Source organism: Lissotriton helveticus (genome assembly GCF_964261635.1).
Source record: "Lissotriton helveticus chromosome 1_1 unlocalized genomic scaffold, aLisHel1.1 SUPER_1_unloc_63, whole genome shotgun sequence".
NCBI classification, from domain to species: Eukaryota; Metazoa; Chordata; class Amphibia; order Caudata; family Salamandridae; genus Lissotriton; species Lissotriton helveticus.
Genome location: NW_027611707.1, coordinates 621,877 through 633,625, shown reverse-complemented (window position 1 = coordinate 633,625; position 11,749 = coordinate 621,877). Strand labels below are relative to the sequence as shown.

At 44.1% G+C, this 11,749-nt stretch overlaps 1 protein-coding gene and 1 long non-coding RNA gene across 2 annotated transcripts in view; both read right to left on the bottom strand.

The window, feature by feature from the left end:
- Positions 1–8,017: 8,017 nt before the first annotated feature.
- On the bottom strand, positions 8,018–9,406 carry LOC144806330 (uncharacterized). The gene has a single exon (XM_078672718.1). The coding sequence runs from the start codon at positions 9,404–9,406 to the stop codon at positions 8,018–8,020; it is 1,389 nt and encodes a 462-aa protein (XP_078528844.1).
- Positions 9,407–10,120: 714 nt separating this feature from the next.
- The window catches only part of LOC144806332 (uncharacterized), a 74,076-nt gene continuing 72,447 nt past the window's right edge, over positions 10,121–11,749 (bottom strand). The window contains exon 3 of the long non-coding RNA XR_013605768.1: positions 10,121–10,827. This is a non-coding gene — a long non-coding RNA (uncharacterized LOC144806332). The remainder of the gene's footprint in view (positions 10,828–11,749) is intronic.

The window sequence follows — 11,749 nt, the reverse complement described above, 5'->3', positions numbered from 1 at the left end:
AAGCATTTGCCAATACTGTCAAGCTTCCTGCCCTCTTTGTCCGGTGGAGCTGACAATGGGGATGCAGGATTCCTCGAGTTCTTTTGTGCTGCCTGGGTAACATCTGAATCTGGCTTGGGATGCCCAGTAAGGCAGGCTGCTGCTGTTGATGGTGCCTTAAACTTTTTGTCCAGCCGTGTCGAAGACTGAGTTTTAATCGTCGACGATGATGGTTTCGTCGACGGTATCCTCGTCGACGGTACCTTTCGCCAGTCGTAGATGGTGCGCTTGTCGACGATGTCTTCGTCGTCGGCGATGTCTTCACCGTCGTCGGAGACTTCGACGACGGTACGCCTGTCGACGAGGGCGTCTTCGTCGACTGCGTCGTCGGTTTCGGCTTCGTCGTCGACGCTGATGTCGTCGTCGACGGGATCTTCGCCGAGGGCCTTGTAATGAGGATAATCGACGGCACAGGCTTACCCGCCGTAGACGATGGAGTTGTCCTCGTCGTCGATGAGAATGCTGACTATGCCATCGTCGTCGACACCGTCGTCGTCGATGTAGAAACATAGACTGTAGACACAGTCTTCTTCAGCGCTGAGGTAATCGTCGACGAAATCGTCGTCGACGACGGCGCAGGCTTCCTGAAGGCAGGAACCTCCTTGTCAGACGTTGTGGATCTTGCCTCAGAAGACGTTTTAATAGTCTTGTTAGGGCTAGGGGAAGCAACCCTTGGCCTCTTCAAGGATAATTTAGAAGAAACTGAAGCCATCTCGACGTCCTCAGAAGATTCCAGGTCCGCTCTGGTTTTCAGCCTGTTCAACCAGAGGAGCAGCCGGCCTTCTCTATCCTTTAGTGTTTTTGTAGAGAATGTTCTACAAATTCTACACTGTTTAGGAGAATGGTCCGGATAAAGACAGTATAAGCCGGTTTCATGCTTATCGTCGACGTGGAGCCTCTTCTTACCACAAGAAGAGCAAGCTCTGAAGAGACCCTTCTTCTGTTGTTCAGCCATGGTGTATAAATGAAGGAAATATCCAATTTCTGAGAAGAAAAGAGATAAAACTAGGAAACCTGAGGAGAACTCAGGTGGAGACTCCCTAGCACAACGTGCGGTAGAAAATCTGAGAGACTTAGGCTCCTGACAGGAAGGTTCTAGAGGGAGGTGGTAGCTGATTGGCTACCTTCTGGAGTTTGGTCCTTTTTACAAAAGGACATAGATAGGCTACTAAGGCAAGGCCCTAAGGCCTACTTTTCTCTATGTATGTCTATAAGACATTACTTTTCTATGTACCGGAGACTCCCGTCTCGACGACGGGGAATGATTCAGGCATGTGAATCTATGAAAGACACCCATAATACTGAATAAATAAACAAAGAACACATCACTTGCCTGCTGCTGAGACTCCTCCTTTTATTGGAACATTGGCGAGCGATGGCTTAATGCAAGGACGAAGTAGCATTCACTGATATTTTTATGAAAAGTGCAGACTTGTTACAAAACTGGTGATTATTTTTTGCACATCTCCATATCCTAGAGGGTCTGAAAGACAATGCTCCCAAGTAAAATCATGCCCTGTGGGAAACAGTGGCCTAAACTCTGCCGGTGAACACAAGCTATTCAGGATAGATGTGTTGCAGTAAAGTTTGTAATATGTTGTGACTTGGGCACAGTCAATTTCTTTGGTCAGGCGATTGACATGAGTGTGGAACTTTGGTGCATTGCCTGGATTAGGTCTATATGCTTCTCTTAAGATACCCGAGCATCGTTAATGGACAAGCTATTCAATGGCTCTCACCTTTTAAGCAAGAAAGTGGACTAGGCCCCAGACAGATTCCTTGGGTCTGTCTGCCTCCGCCACGCAATTTCATCACAAATCTCGTCCCCTTTTGGCTACCGTAGGGTTTTTTTCAACACTGCCAGCGCCAGACCCTGCTGCAAACCAAGCAGGTCTCCCAGTTCTTTCATGGCCATGGCACACAAAGGCAACGTCCAGGACATCATGCCACTGCGTGACCTGCCTCTACAACTGGTGCAGCTGCAAAACCTCTTTGTGTCCTGCCAGACACTGACTCGCCCTATTGTAGGCAGTATCCAACATATTCTCCAGTGAATTAGATTATGCCAGCGGCAGACCCATCTCCCTATTCCACCCAGACTTAACAGTGGCCATGGATGTATCACGTCTGGGATGGGAAGGCCATATGGGAGACAGAGATTAGGGAACCCTCATCACCGGCAGAGAACAAACTCCACATCAAGCTGTTGGAGTTGCGAGCATTTCACTTGGCGGTGAAGGTCTTCCTGCCCACCATCACAGGAGGGCTGGTGCAGCTTCTCACAGACAAGGCAGTCAATGACAGTGGTCTCATCAGGAAATGTCACACTAAACGTTTTTGACAGTGAGCCGAGGATTCACTGGCTCCCAGGTACCCTGCCCTGAGATACAGAAGAATCCTTACTGGGTTGTACTGAATATAGTGTGAGAAGCATATGGGAGAGACGGTGATCTACCATCCTGATGAGTCGACGGTAATTAACTGGAAAGGTTGAAACATTAGCTAAACAGTGACTATTTCATGTAAATTATGTCTTCTATGAATCACCTTTGCTTAACTTGTATTGTACAAAAGCAATTTACAGCCCTGTTTCTGTGAACAAAATTTAGATTGTACTGTTTTATCATCATGTCACTTTCATCTTGAGCACTGCGCAGTCATCACTCAACGATTTATATATACCCTTGCTGCTGAGAATACAATTAGAATTTTTGGAAATGAAAATGCCTCATCTGAATTCTAATCATGATAAAAAAGGTGAATTAATATCTGCCCAGGGTCTGAATATGTGATACAGACCAGTGAGATAATGAACTCATAGACCTCTGTAGTTGTTAACAGTGCGCATGGGAAGTGCTTCTATGCGTCTACGCTTGTCACTTCTGCAGCAGAATGACGTCAACACTGAGCTGCATGATGTCTCCTACTGCGTGCAGCAGGACTGCTTTAAAGTTTGAGGATCCAGTCTGGCGTGTTGGAAATATTCACACGGTGAGGAATATGCAGGTAAAGGAGTATCCACCAGAAAGAGCGTTTGTTGGACCCGGCCTCGTGGCGTTGTCCCCCTCCTCCCGCATGGCGGGCCCTGGACGACATCGACCCCTGTCCTCCGGCCTGAAGCTACCCCCTCCAACCTTCACGAGAGCCGCCACTCCTGGCGACCCCCGGCTCTCCCCCTCCATGACATGGCGACCCCTACTCGCCCCACTCTGCTGGTCCGACCCCTATCCCGGGCCATCCTCTCAGGCCCCGACTCCATCTTGGGCCTTCCACGTCCGGGCTCCGTGGCCTCGGCCCGACCTCGGCCCCAGCAAAGCCCCGACATCGAGGCACCAAGATCCGACCAGGTGGTAAAACGGCCACTTGACGGATCAAGGAGGAGGAGAGTTTCGATGGCCCTCCAGCAATCCCCGGACGCCTGTTTCGATCGCCCTCCGGCCTCCCTGGGCGCTGGCTCCACCCTCCAGCTGGGTGCCTGGACACTCACATCCCGGCCCCTCTGACCCCCAGGTGCGAGGATCCGGACATCAAAGGACTCCAGACCTATATCTGGGGCAGCTCTGAAATGGGTCGGCAGTTGTATCCTGGAGTCGAGAGCCCTGCAGGTCGAACCGCGGCTGACCCTGAGACGAACTCACTATGGAACCCTGAACCCTATTCGGAGCCCTGCTGGCGCTGCCGCGGCCCGACCTCGCTGAACCATCTTCGGAGCCCTGCTGGCGCTGCCGCGGCCCGACCTCGCTGAACCATCTTCGGAGCCCTGCTGGTGCTGCCGCGGCCCGACCTCGCTGAACCATCTTCGGAGCCCTGCTGGCCCTGCCGCGGCCCGACCTCGCTGAACCTATTCGGAGCCCTGCTGGAGCTGCCGTGGCCCGACCTCGCTGAACCATCTTCGGGACCCTGCTGGCACTGCCGCGGCCCGCCGTCGCTGAAACATCTTCGGATCCCTGCTGGCGCTGCCGCGGCCCGACCCCGAGGAACCCCCCAGCTCGAGGATTGAGAGCTGAGCGCAGGGTATCCCTGTACCAGGCTGGTACCAAGACTGTCCCGCTAACCCCTTCCCACAGTTACCGAGACCTTAAGGATCCCTCGATCCATTTGTACATATATTGCTGAGATAACCTGCCGTGATTGCTGATAAAGACGTTAAGAATCTATCCTTGTGTTGTGTCCATTTGTAGTGGTGTGATTGCTCGCCTGTACGAACCTAGGAGAGGAACCTCGCCAGGAGGCCTCTCGACGGCGCTCGGCCAACTCCAGAAGGAGAGGTGGGTCTCGGGGTGGTCGGCCAGACAACCTCAGCCTCCCCCCTAGGATCGCCTTTCTAACAGCGCTATTGAAGGCAAGTAACTGGTTTGTTATGTTTTCCTGCTGTCGTATATTATCTCATTCTGGGTGGTGAACTCTGTTCGCTGAGTTTTCCGTACTCCATGGAGCGTAGCAAGGTCTTTTTCTACGCTCGCACTCTTCAACGTCATGTGCCGGAGCGGGGACAATCCACCTCCTAATGAGATTTTTCATGCTCGCGCTCGCCATGGTCTAGTTGGCGAGCAAAATCAACCTCCTGGGGTGATTTCTCAAAGCGGGTCGTCGGATTTCTCAATGCGAGTGGTCGCCGCAGGTCACAACCACCCGCATTGAGAAAACTTCCTTCGAATTGACAAAGCTGCTGCTCGAGTAGAAGCAGCTGCATCCTCTTGCGCTGAACATGGTGCCATTTGCAATTATTTTTACAGGGCGGGACAAACACCAGGAGATCAAAATCACCAAAAACGGCATGACTCTTACGCACTCCGCTGCTTGCGGAACTCCACCAGAGTTTGTTTGTCACTGTCCGGAGTTTCTCATTGAGGAACTCAGCATATGCTTAATCTTATCATGAAAATATAGATATCAGTCATATGTTAAGAAACAAGGGTGAATAGAAACCTTTTTAGTGGAGTAACATTTAAGACATTATTATTGTGATTTTGTCGGCAATTATTTGATTTTTGCAAGCACTAACACTCTGTGTAAAGTAAAGACCTTGAGAGTTTTGTAACTTTCAGGTACTCAAATTGTGGATTCTGTTGCAATTAAAAATATTTCCAGGCATGAGACTTCTTTGGAGGTTGCATGCGGGCAGCCTCAGTTATCCTGCAAGAGTTTCTTGATGAATCCTATTGCAACTACATTATGTGCTCTCTCATGTAAAGTCAGGTTGTAAGAAGCTTTTCTGCATCTCAAGATACGCCTTACTTTTCACCTGGTGTGGGTGCATTTCTCATGTTTAGTGAGATCTCCTTTCTGAGTATAACGTTTCTGACTTTCCCCTCCTGTATAAGGCTTTAGTCCAGTGTGAATTCTCTCATGTGAAGTGACATTCTATTCAAGACTGAACCTTATCTGACATTCAGAACACACATAAGGCTGCCCCTGTTCTCCCCTTCTTTTTGCTTTATTCATTGATCCTTTTTTATGTTTAATAGAAAAATCTCAGGCTATCACTCCCGCTATTGTTCATGGAATTGAATATAGGGCATTGGCATATGCCGATGATATTATAGTCTTAACTGATAATGTCGCTCAATCCTTTCCTGCATTGGAGATTCTGGCAGCTCAATTTGGCTTAATTTCGGGCTATAAATTAAATATTGCAAAGACGCAAATTTTACAATCTACGGCTATGCCCATTTCTCATGTTCCCACAGCTACGGAGGCAACATACCTTGGTATTCAAATTTCGCCTGATGTAGATCAGATTCTTGATCTGAATTACTCCCCTACTATTGATTTACTTCATAATAAATTAGAGCGGTTGGGTCACTTACAACTTTCGTTATTCGGCCGATCTAATATTCTTCAAATGTTTGTCCTCCATAAATGTTTATATCTTTTCAGATCTATTCCATTATTAATCCCTCCTCTAATTTTAACCCCTTCCATGCTGATGACAGAACGGTTCCGTCATCAGCTACGGGTGAGCTGTGCTGATGACGGAACCGTTCCGTCATGACTCCGCCCGCGCAAGGCGGAGTCAGCACAGGCGGAAAATACGCCCCGCACGGAAGGGGTTAAAAAAAGCAGAAAGGATATGCCAACGATTTCTATGGTCATATCGTAAACCAAGGAGGGCAGCTAAGTGGACCTGTCTTCCGCAGGATCGTGGGGGGTGGACAGTCCCAAATTTAATGTATTATTATTGGGGCAGCTATGGTCCAACATTTTGCCGTTCCTCTATTAGGTGATGCTGTTGAGCTTTCGGTCCATCTTTCACCTTCAATATATTCAATATCATTTGGAGACTCCACAAAAGGTGTACTAACTCGTATCCTTGAAATGAGTTATTTAAAAAAAACTAAATTTAAGGTATTGTGGGCATTATTTTCGGTTTGGCAAAAAGTTCGTCAACACTTTCATATCTCTAAGCTTATCTATTATACCCCATTAAATGCCTCTGGATTACTTCCAATGATATTTCAAGAGAGGGTGGCAAATATTTGGACAGCTCTCGGTTTGAAGGAGATTGGTGACTTAGCTGATCTAGGGCAAATAGCTTATTTTAGTTTTTTGAAGGAGAAATTTCTTCAGCAGTCCAATCATTTTTTTAAATACCTGCAATTGAGAAGTTTTTGGGATAATAAGTTTCCTCAAAATCCAACAATGTTTCAAAAAATTGTTATAATTGAATCTATAAGAAAGAAAGTAAAAATTGGCAGTTTATATCAGTCTTTTCTATCCCAACTTCCTGATGATTTAGATGACCAGAACAATAAGTGGGCGACTAAATTTGGAGTACCTTCTATTGATTTAAAATTTCCATTGGTATTAGCTAGGTCTGTCTTGGTCTCAGGTACTCTTCGCTCACAAAGTTATACGGCTAAGTTCAATCTTTATTATACACCTGCAAAACTTGTTAGATGGGGTTGTTAGTGGGGGCAAAGGGGCGTTTTGTGCAAGATGTAAATTTTCCTCCGCAGATTCCGTCCATATGTTCTACAAATGTCCGGAGTTATCTCTCTTCATCAACCAAATTGAAACCTTTCTTACTCAGATTACCCAAACCTCAGTCAAAATTGCAGCCGAAATGGTAATTACTGGCTATGAATATTCTACTGCCCCAGGAAAAAACAATACATTTGCAAGCTTTTCTTTTTATTGCCATGGCTATGGTCAGACTGTGCTACATCACTCTGGATACATCCTGAACCCCCTAACTTTTGTCATTGGAAGGCCAGGATGCTGGCCTGGTACAAACTTGAGACTTCAGTTCAGGCTTTCAGAGGAAAGAAAAGACGTTTAACTGCCTCTAAGAACTGGGCACCATTCAAAAAATGGGTTTCAAATTAATTATGGTTATTTTTTTCTTTTCTTTCTGTCATGTTTCTATAACTTTCTTACGTATGCATTATGTATGATTTATGTTTTGATGGTTTAATCTGTCTACCACCACCACGGGATAAAAGGGGAAAAATTCAATAAATAAAAAATATTTTTTTTTTTTTAAAGTAGACATTCAGAACACACATAAGGCTTTTCTCCCCTGAGTGAGTTCGCTCATGTCAAGTGAGAAGTAATTTGTAACCAAAACTTTGCTTGCATTTCGAGCACTCATAAGGTTTTTCCCCAGAGTGGGATCTCTCATGAAGCATAACACTGTCTTTCAGATTCAACCTTTTATGGCATAAGGCTTTTCTCTAGTGTGGAGTTTCTCATGGAGAGATAGCATTTTTCTCTGCAGCTTTTCTGGCATTCAGAGCACTCATAAGGTTTTCATCAGTATGGAGTCGCTTATGGTTAGTGAGGCTGTGCCTATCACATAGGAATTTTGGGCATTCACAGCGTTGGTAATGTTTTTCCCCTGTGTGCGCCTGCTCATGTAGAGTGAGATTGAGTTTAAAATTGATGCTTTTCTGGCATTCGGAGAACTGCATTATTTTGATGGTGTGTTTTCTTATGGCGCTTGTAACCATCACTACCTCTGAATCTTTTCTGACATTTAGAGCACTGATAAAGGTTTTTCTCCAGTGTGGATTCTCACATGTTCAGTGAGATGAGATTTATGGCTGAAACATTTTTGGCATTCGGAGCACTGATAAGGTTTTTCCCCAGTGTGGATTCTTATATGCTTAGTGTGATTGCTTTTTACACTGAAACATTTCTGGCATTCAGAGCACTGATAAGGTTTTTCCCCAGTGTGGGTTCTTATATGATAAGTAAGATACTTTTTGGTAATGAAAGATTTCTGGCATTCAGAGCACTGATAAGGTTTTTCCCCAGTGTGGATTCTTATATGATGAGTGAGATACCTTTTGTTAATGAAAGATTTCTGGCATTCAGAGCACTTATAAGGTTTTTCCCCAGTGTGGGTTCTTATATGGTGAGCAAGATTGTTTTTTTGACTGAAACATTTGTGGCATTCAGGGCATTGATAAGGTTTTTCCCCAGTGTGGGTTCTTATATGCAGCGTGAGATATCTTTTTTCACTGAAACATTTGTCGCATTCAGTGCACCGATAACGTTTTACCCAAGAGTGGGTCCTTGTATGTTTAGTGAGTCTCATTTTGTCACTGAAACATCTCTGGCATTCAGAGCACTGATAAGGTTTTTCCCCAGTGTGGGTTCTTATATGCTGCGTGAAATAGATTTTTTCACTGAAACATTTCCGGCATTCAGAGCACTGATAAGGTTTTTCCCCAGTGTGGGTAATTGTATGTTGAGAAAGATTGATTTTTTGACTGAAACATTTGTGGCATTCAGAGCACTGATAAGGTTTTTCCCCAGTGTGGGTTCTTATATGCTTCGTGAGATGGATTTTTTCACTGAAACATTTCTGGCATTCAGAGCACTGATAAGGTTTTTCCCCAGTGTGGGTTCTTGTATGCCGAGTGAGACAGCCTTTTTGACTGAAACATTTCTGGCATTCAGAGCACTGATAACCTTTTTCCCCAGTGTGGAATCTCAAATGTGCAGTTAGAAGTGATTTACGGTGGAAACGATTTGGGCATTCAGAGCACTGATAAGGGGTTTCCCCAGAGTGAATTCTTGTATGTTCAGTGAGTCTGCTTTTGAAACTGAAACATTTCTGGCATTCAGAGCACTGAAAAGGTTTATCCCCAGTGTGGGCTCTTCTATGCTGAGTGAGACTGTTTTTGTAAATGAAACATTTTTGGCAATCAGTGCACTGGTAAGGTTTTTCCCCAGTGTGGATTCTTTGTGTATGCCGAGTGAGTGCGCTTTTGTTAAAAAAACTTTCATGGCATTCAGAGCACTGATAAAGTTTTTCCCCAGAGTGGATTCTCATATGTTCAGTGAGTTTAGATTTACGGCTGAAACTTTTTTGGCAATCAGAGCACTGATAAGGTTTTTCTCCAGAGTGGATTCTCATATGTTCAGTGAGTTTATATTTACGGCTGAAACTTTTTTGGCATTCAGAGCACTGAAAGTGGTTTCCCCCAGTGTGCATTCTGTCAAATTCTGTGAGATAAGATTTATGGCTGTATCTTTTTTTGCACAAGTAACTTTTTTCCCCAACTTTGTTTATTTTGCCTCGATTGAGGCGGGTTTGAACAATGAATTTGTTCTCACAGTCCGTGTTTTTATAAGGTGTTTTCTCTTGCTTATATGCCACGGTAAGAGTGAACCTGATTTTAGAGTTGCGCTTGTTTAGATAATGTTCAGCATTTATCTCTAAAAGAAATTGTGTGTAATCTTCTTAACACTTGAATTGAGCAAAATATATCTGAAGCAGCCCTGTAACACCTTTTGAAATGTTTCTAGCAGATAATAGTCTTTAGGTAAAAGCATCTCAGGCAGCAACTTACTTTGTGACTGAAGTTTTTCTCAAATCTATTTGTATAGTTTCTTAGCAATGCAGTAATAAGCTGTTAGACTGATATTTAATGATTAAACTGATAAGTACCTTTTTGCACTGATGTAATGACAGTAACTGAGGGCGTTTGAACGTGCACAGTACTATTGTGGATCATTAGTCGCAGAACATCAGTTCCTTCTACCCTTTCTATGTTTGGTGAAAGGTTAAGGTTTGTAGTTCTGAAGACGAGGATTTATTTACATTAGCTATAACGCAATGGTGCTCCTTTAATCCATTTTTATATTTAACAATTTTACATATCACTCCTGCACAACAGATAATGTTGAGGCGATTTACATAGAATTACAGAACAGTACACAATAAAAAGGAAACAATCTGAGATGGTCATGAACACAATAAAGTGGTGAATTATTAAGGTTTTCGTAAGAGTGAGCAGAGTGGGTCGAGGTGTTAAATTCCGAGGCAGATAGTCTTAAACTTGCGTAACTGGTTAAAAACAGTTGTTGAACAAAGTTGATTTTCCAATCTTTTGGTTGTTAACGTGTCAGCTTCGAAGTCTTCTTTCAGTGTCTTTTCTTTGATGGTATCCAGAAGAAACCTTTTGTTGTAACTTTCTTTTATGCAGTGTGTGCTTCCTCTCTAGAATTATATGATGCTTCAGATGAACGTTATTCTGTCATGCTGACGCAATTTGTCTTTCTGATAATATTTCAGATGAGGATGCTGAAGTGGTCTTTCTACATTATTTCTAATGCTGGGTGCACAGATATGGCTTTGCTCTGGGTTAATGAAATGCAAACTTAGATACTTCACTTACAGGTATAGTACTTTCCTCGCCACACTTAGATTTTTGGAAATTGTTTAAACGTAGAATGCTGGATGCCCTTCAGTTTTTCAAAATAATCCTTCTTATGGCACTGACATTCAGTTGCTTAGTGCTAAATCCTGCTTTCTTCGTCCGTAATGTCAATCACCTATAGTAATAAAATTAAATAGATAATACATGTACATTTCCAAAAATATAATTTACAAGCCAAATCAATGCAGAATTTTGAAGATGGTGAGCTGTTTTTCAGACAGTGCAGAGTGTAGAATGGTAGCATGAGAGTACTTGAATGTAGGAATGAGGATTTGTAGAATTTTCAGCATTTTATTACGCTCACAAAGGATACATGTACCCTATGGAGTTGTAACATAGAATCCTAAATGCAGATATTAAAGTCATATGGACTGGCACCAAACTGATATTAAAAAAATATACACTATTAATTAATTTGTAATGCAGATTTCTGGTACGGGAAGGACTCCTCCACGGACAACAGTCATTTTCCCCTGCCCTGAGTTACCACCTACTTGTATCTGGTATCCTGACTTTTGAGTTTTGGCCTCAGCCTCAAGCAAATATATTGTGTGCTGCGAGGACTATGCCTAGACCAATCCCTCAACTATGGTCCAGAGTATGAATCAAGGGCAATGAAATTAAGGCGTACTTACATGTGCTCATTTTATTCCACCTGATTATCAGTGTTTAGGTGTTTCTGCACCTGGATTTACTGAGTGCAGAAAATTAGGACACCATTTTTTTCCAGACAGAAAAATTAGACTGAAAAGACGCATAAGACTCTGGGTGCAGCAGACGCAGCCAAGATTATGTTGTGTTTTTTACTAACTCGGGGAAAAACAATTCTTTCCTCTGTTGGTGTTCATGGTCATTGTCGGCCTATGATTCGGCGTTAAGTTCAGAGTGTATTGAGTAGAGCCGAGGGGCCGAGCCGAGGAGGAGTTAACAAGCAAGAGGAGCGGAGCCTGGAACGACTGCCCGGGTTTGTTTTGTGACCGGTTCCCGCTCTCGAAGGTTTCTCCTGCGTCCTGTTATACGGGCGCTTTAAGTTTGAT

Excerpts from the sequence above, each read along its gene's own strand:
- LOC144806330 (XM_078672718.1), bottom strand. The coding sequence starts at position 9,406 with ATGAGAATCCACTCTGGAGAAAAACCTTATCAGTGCTCTGATTGCCAA.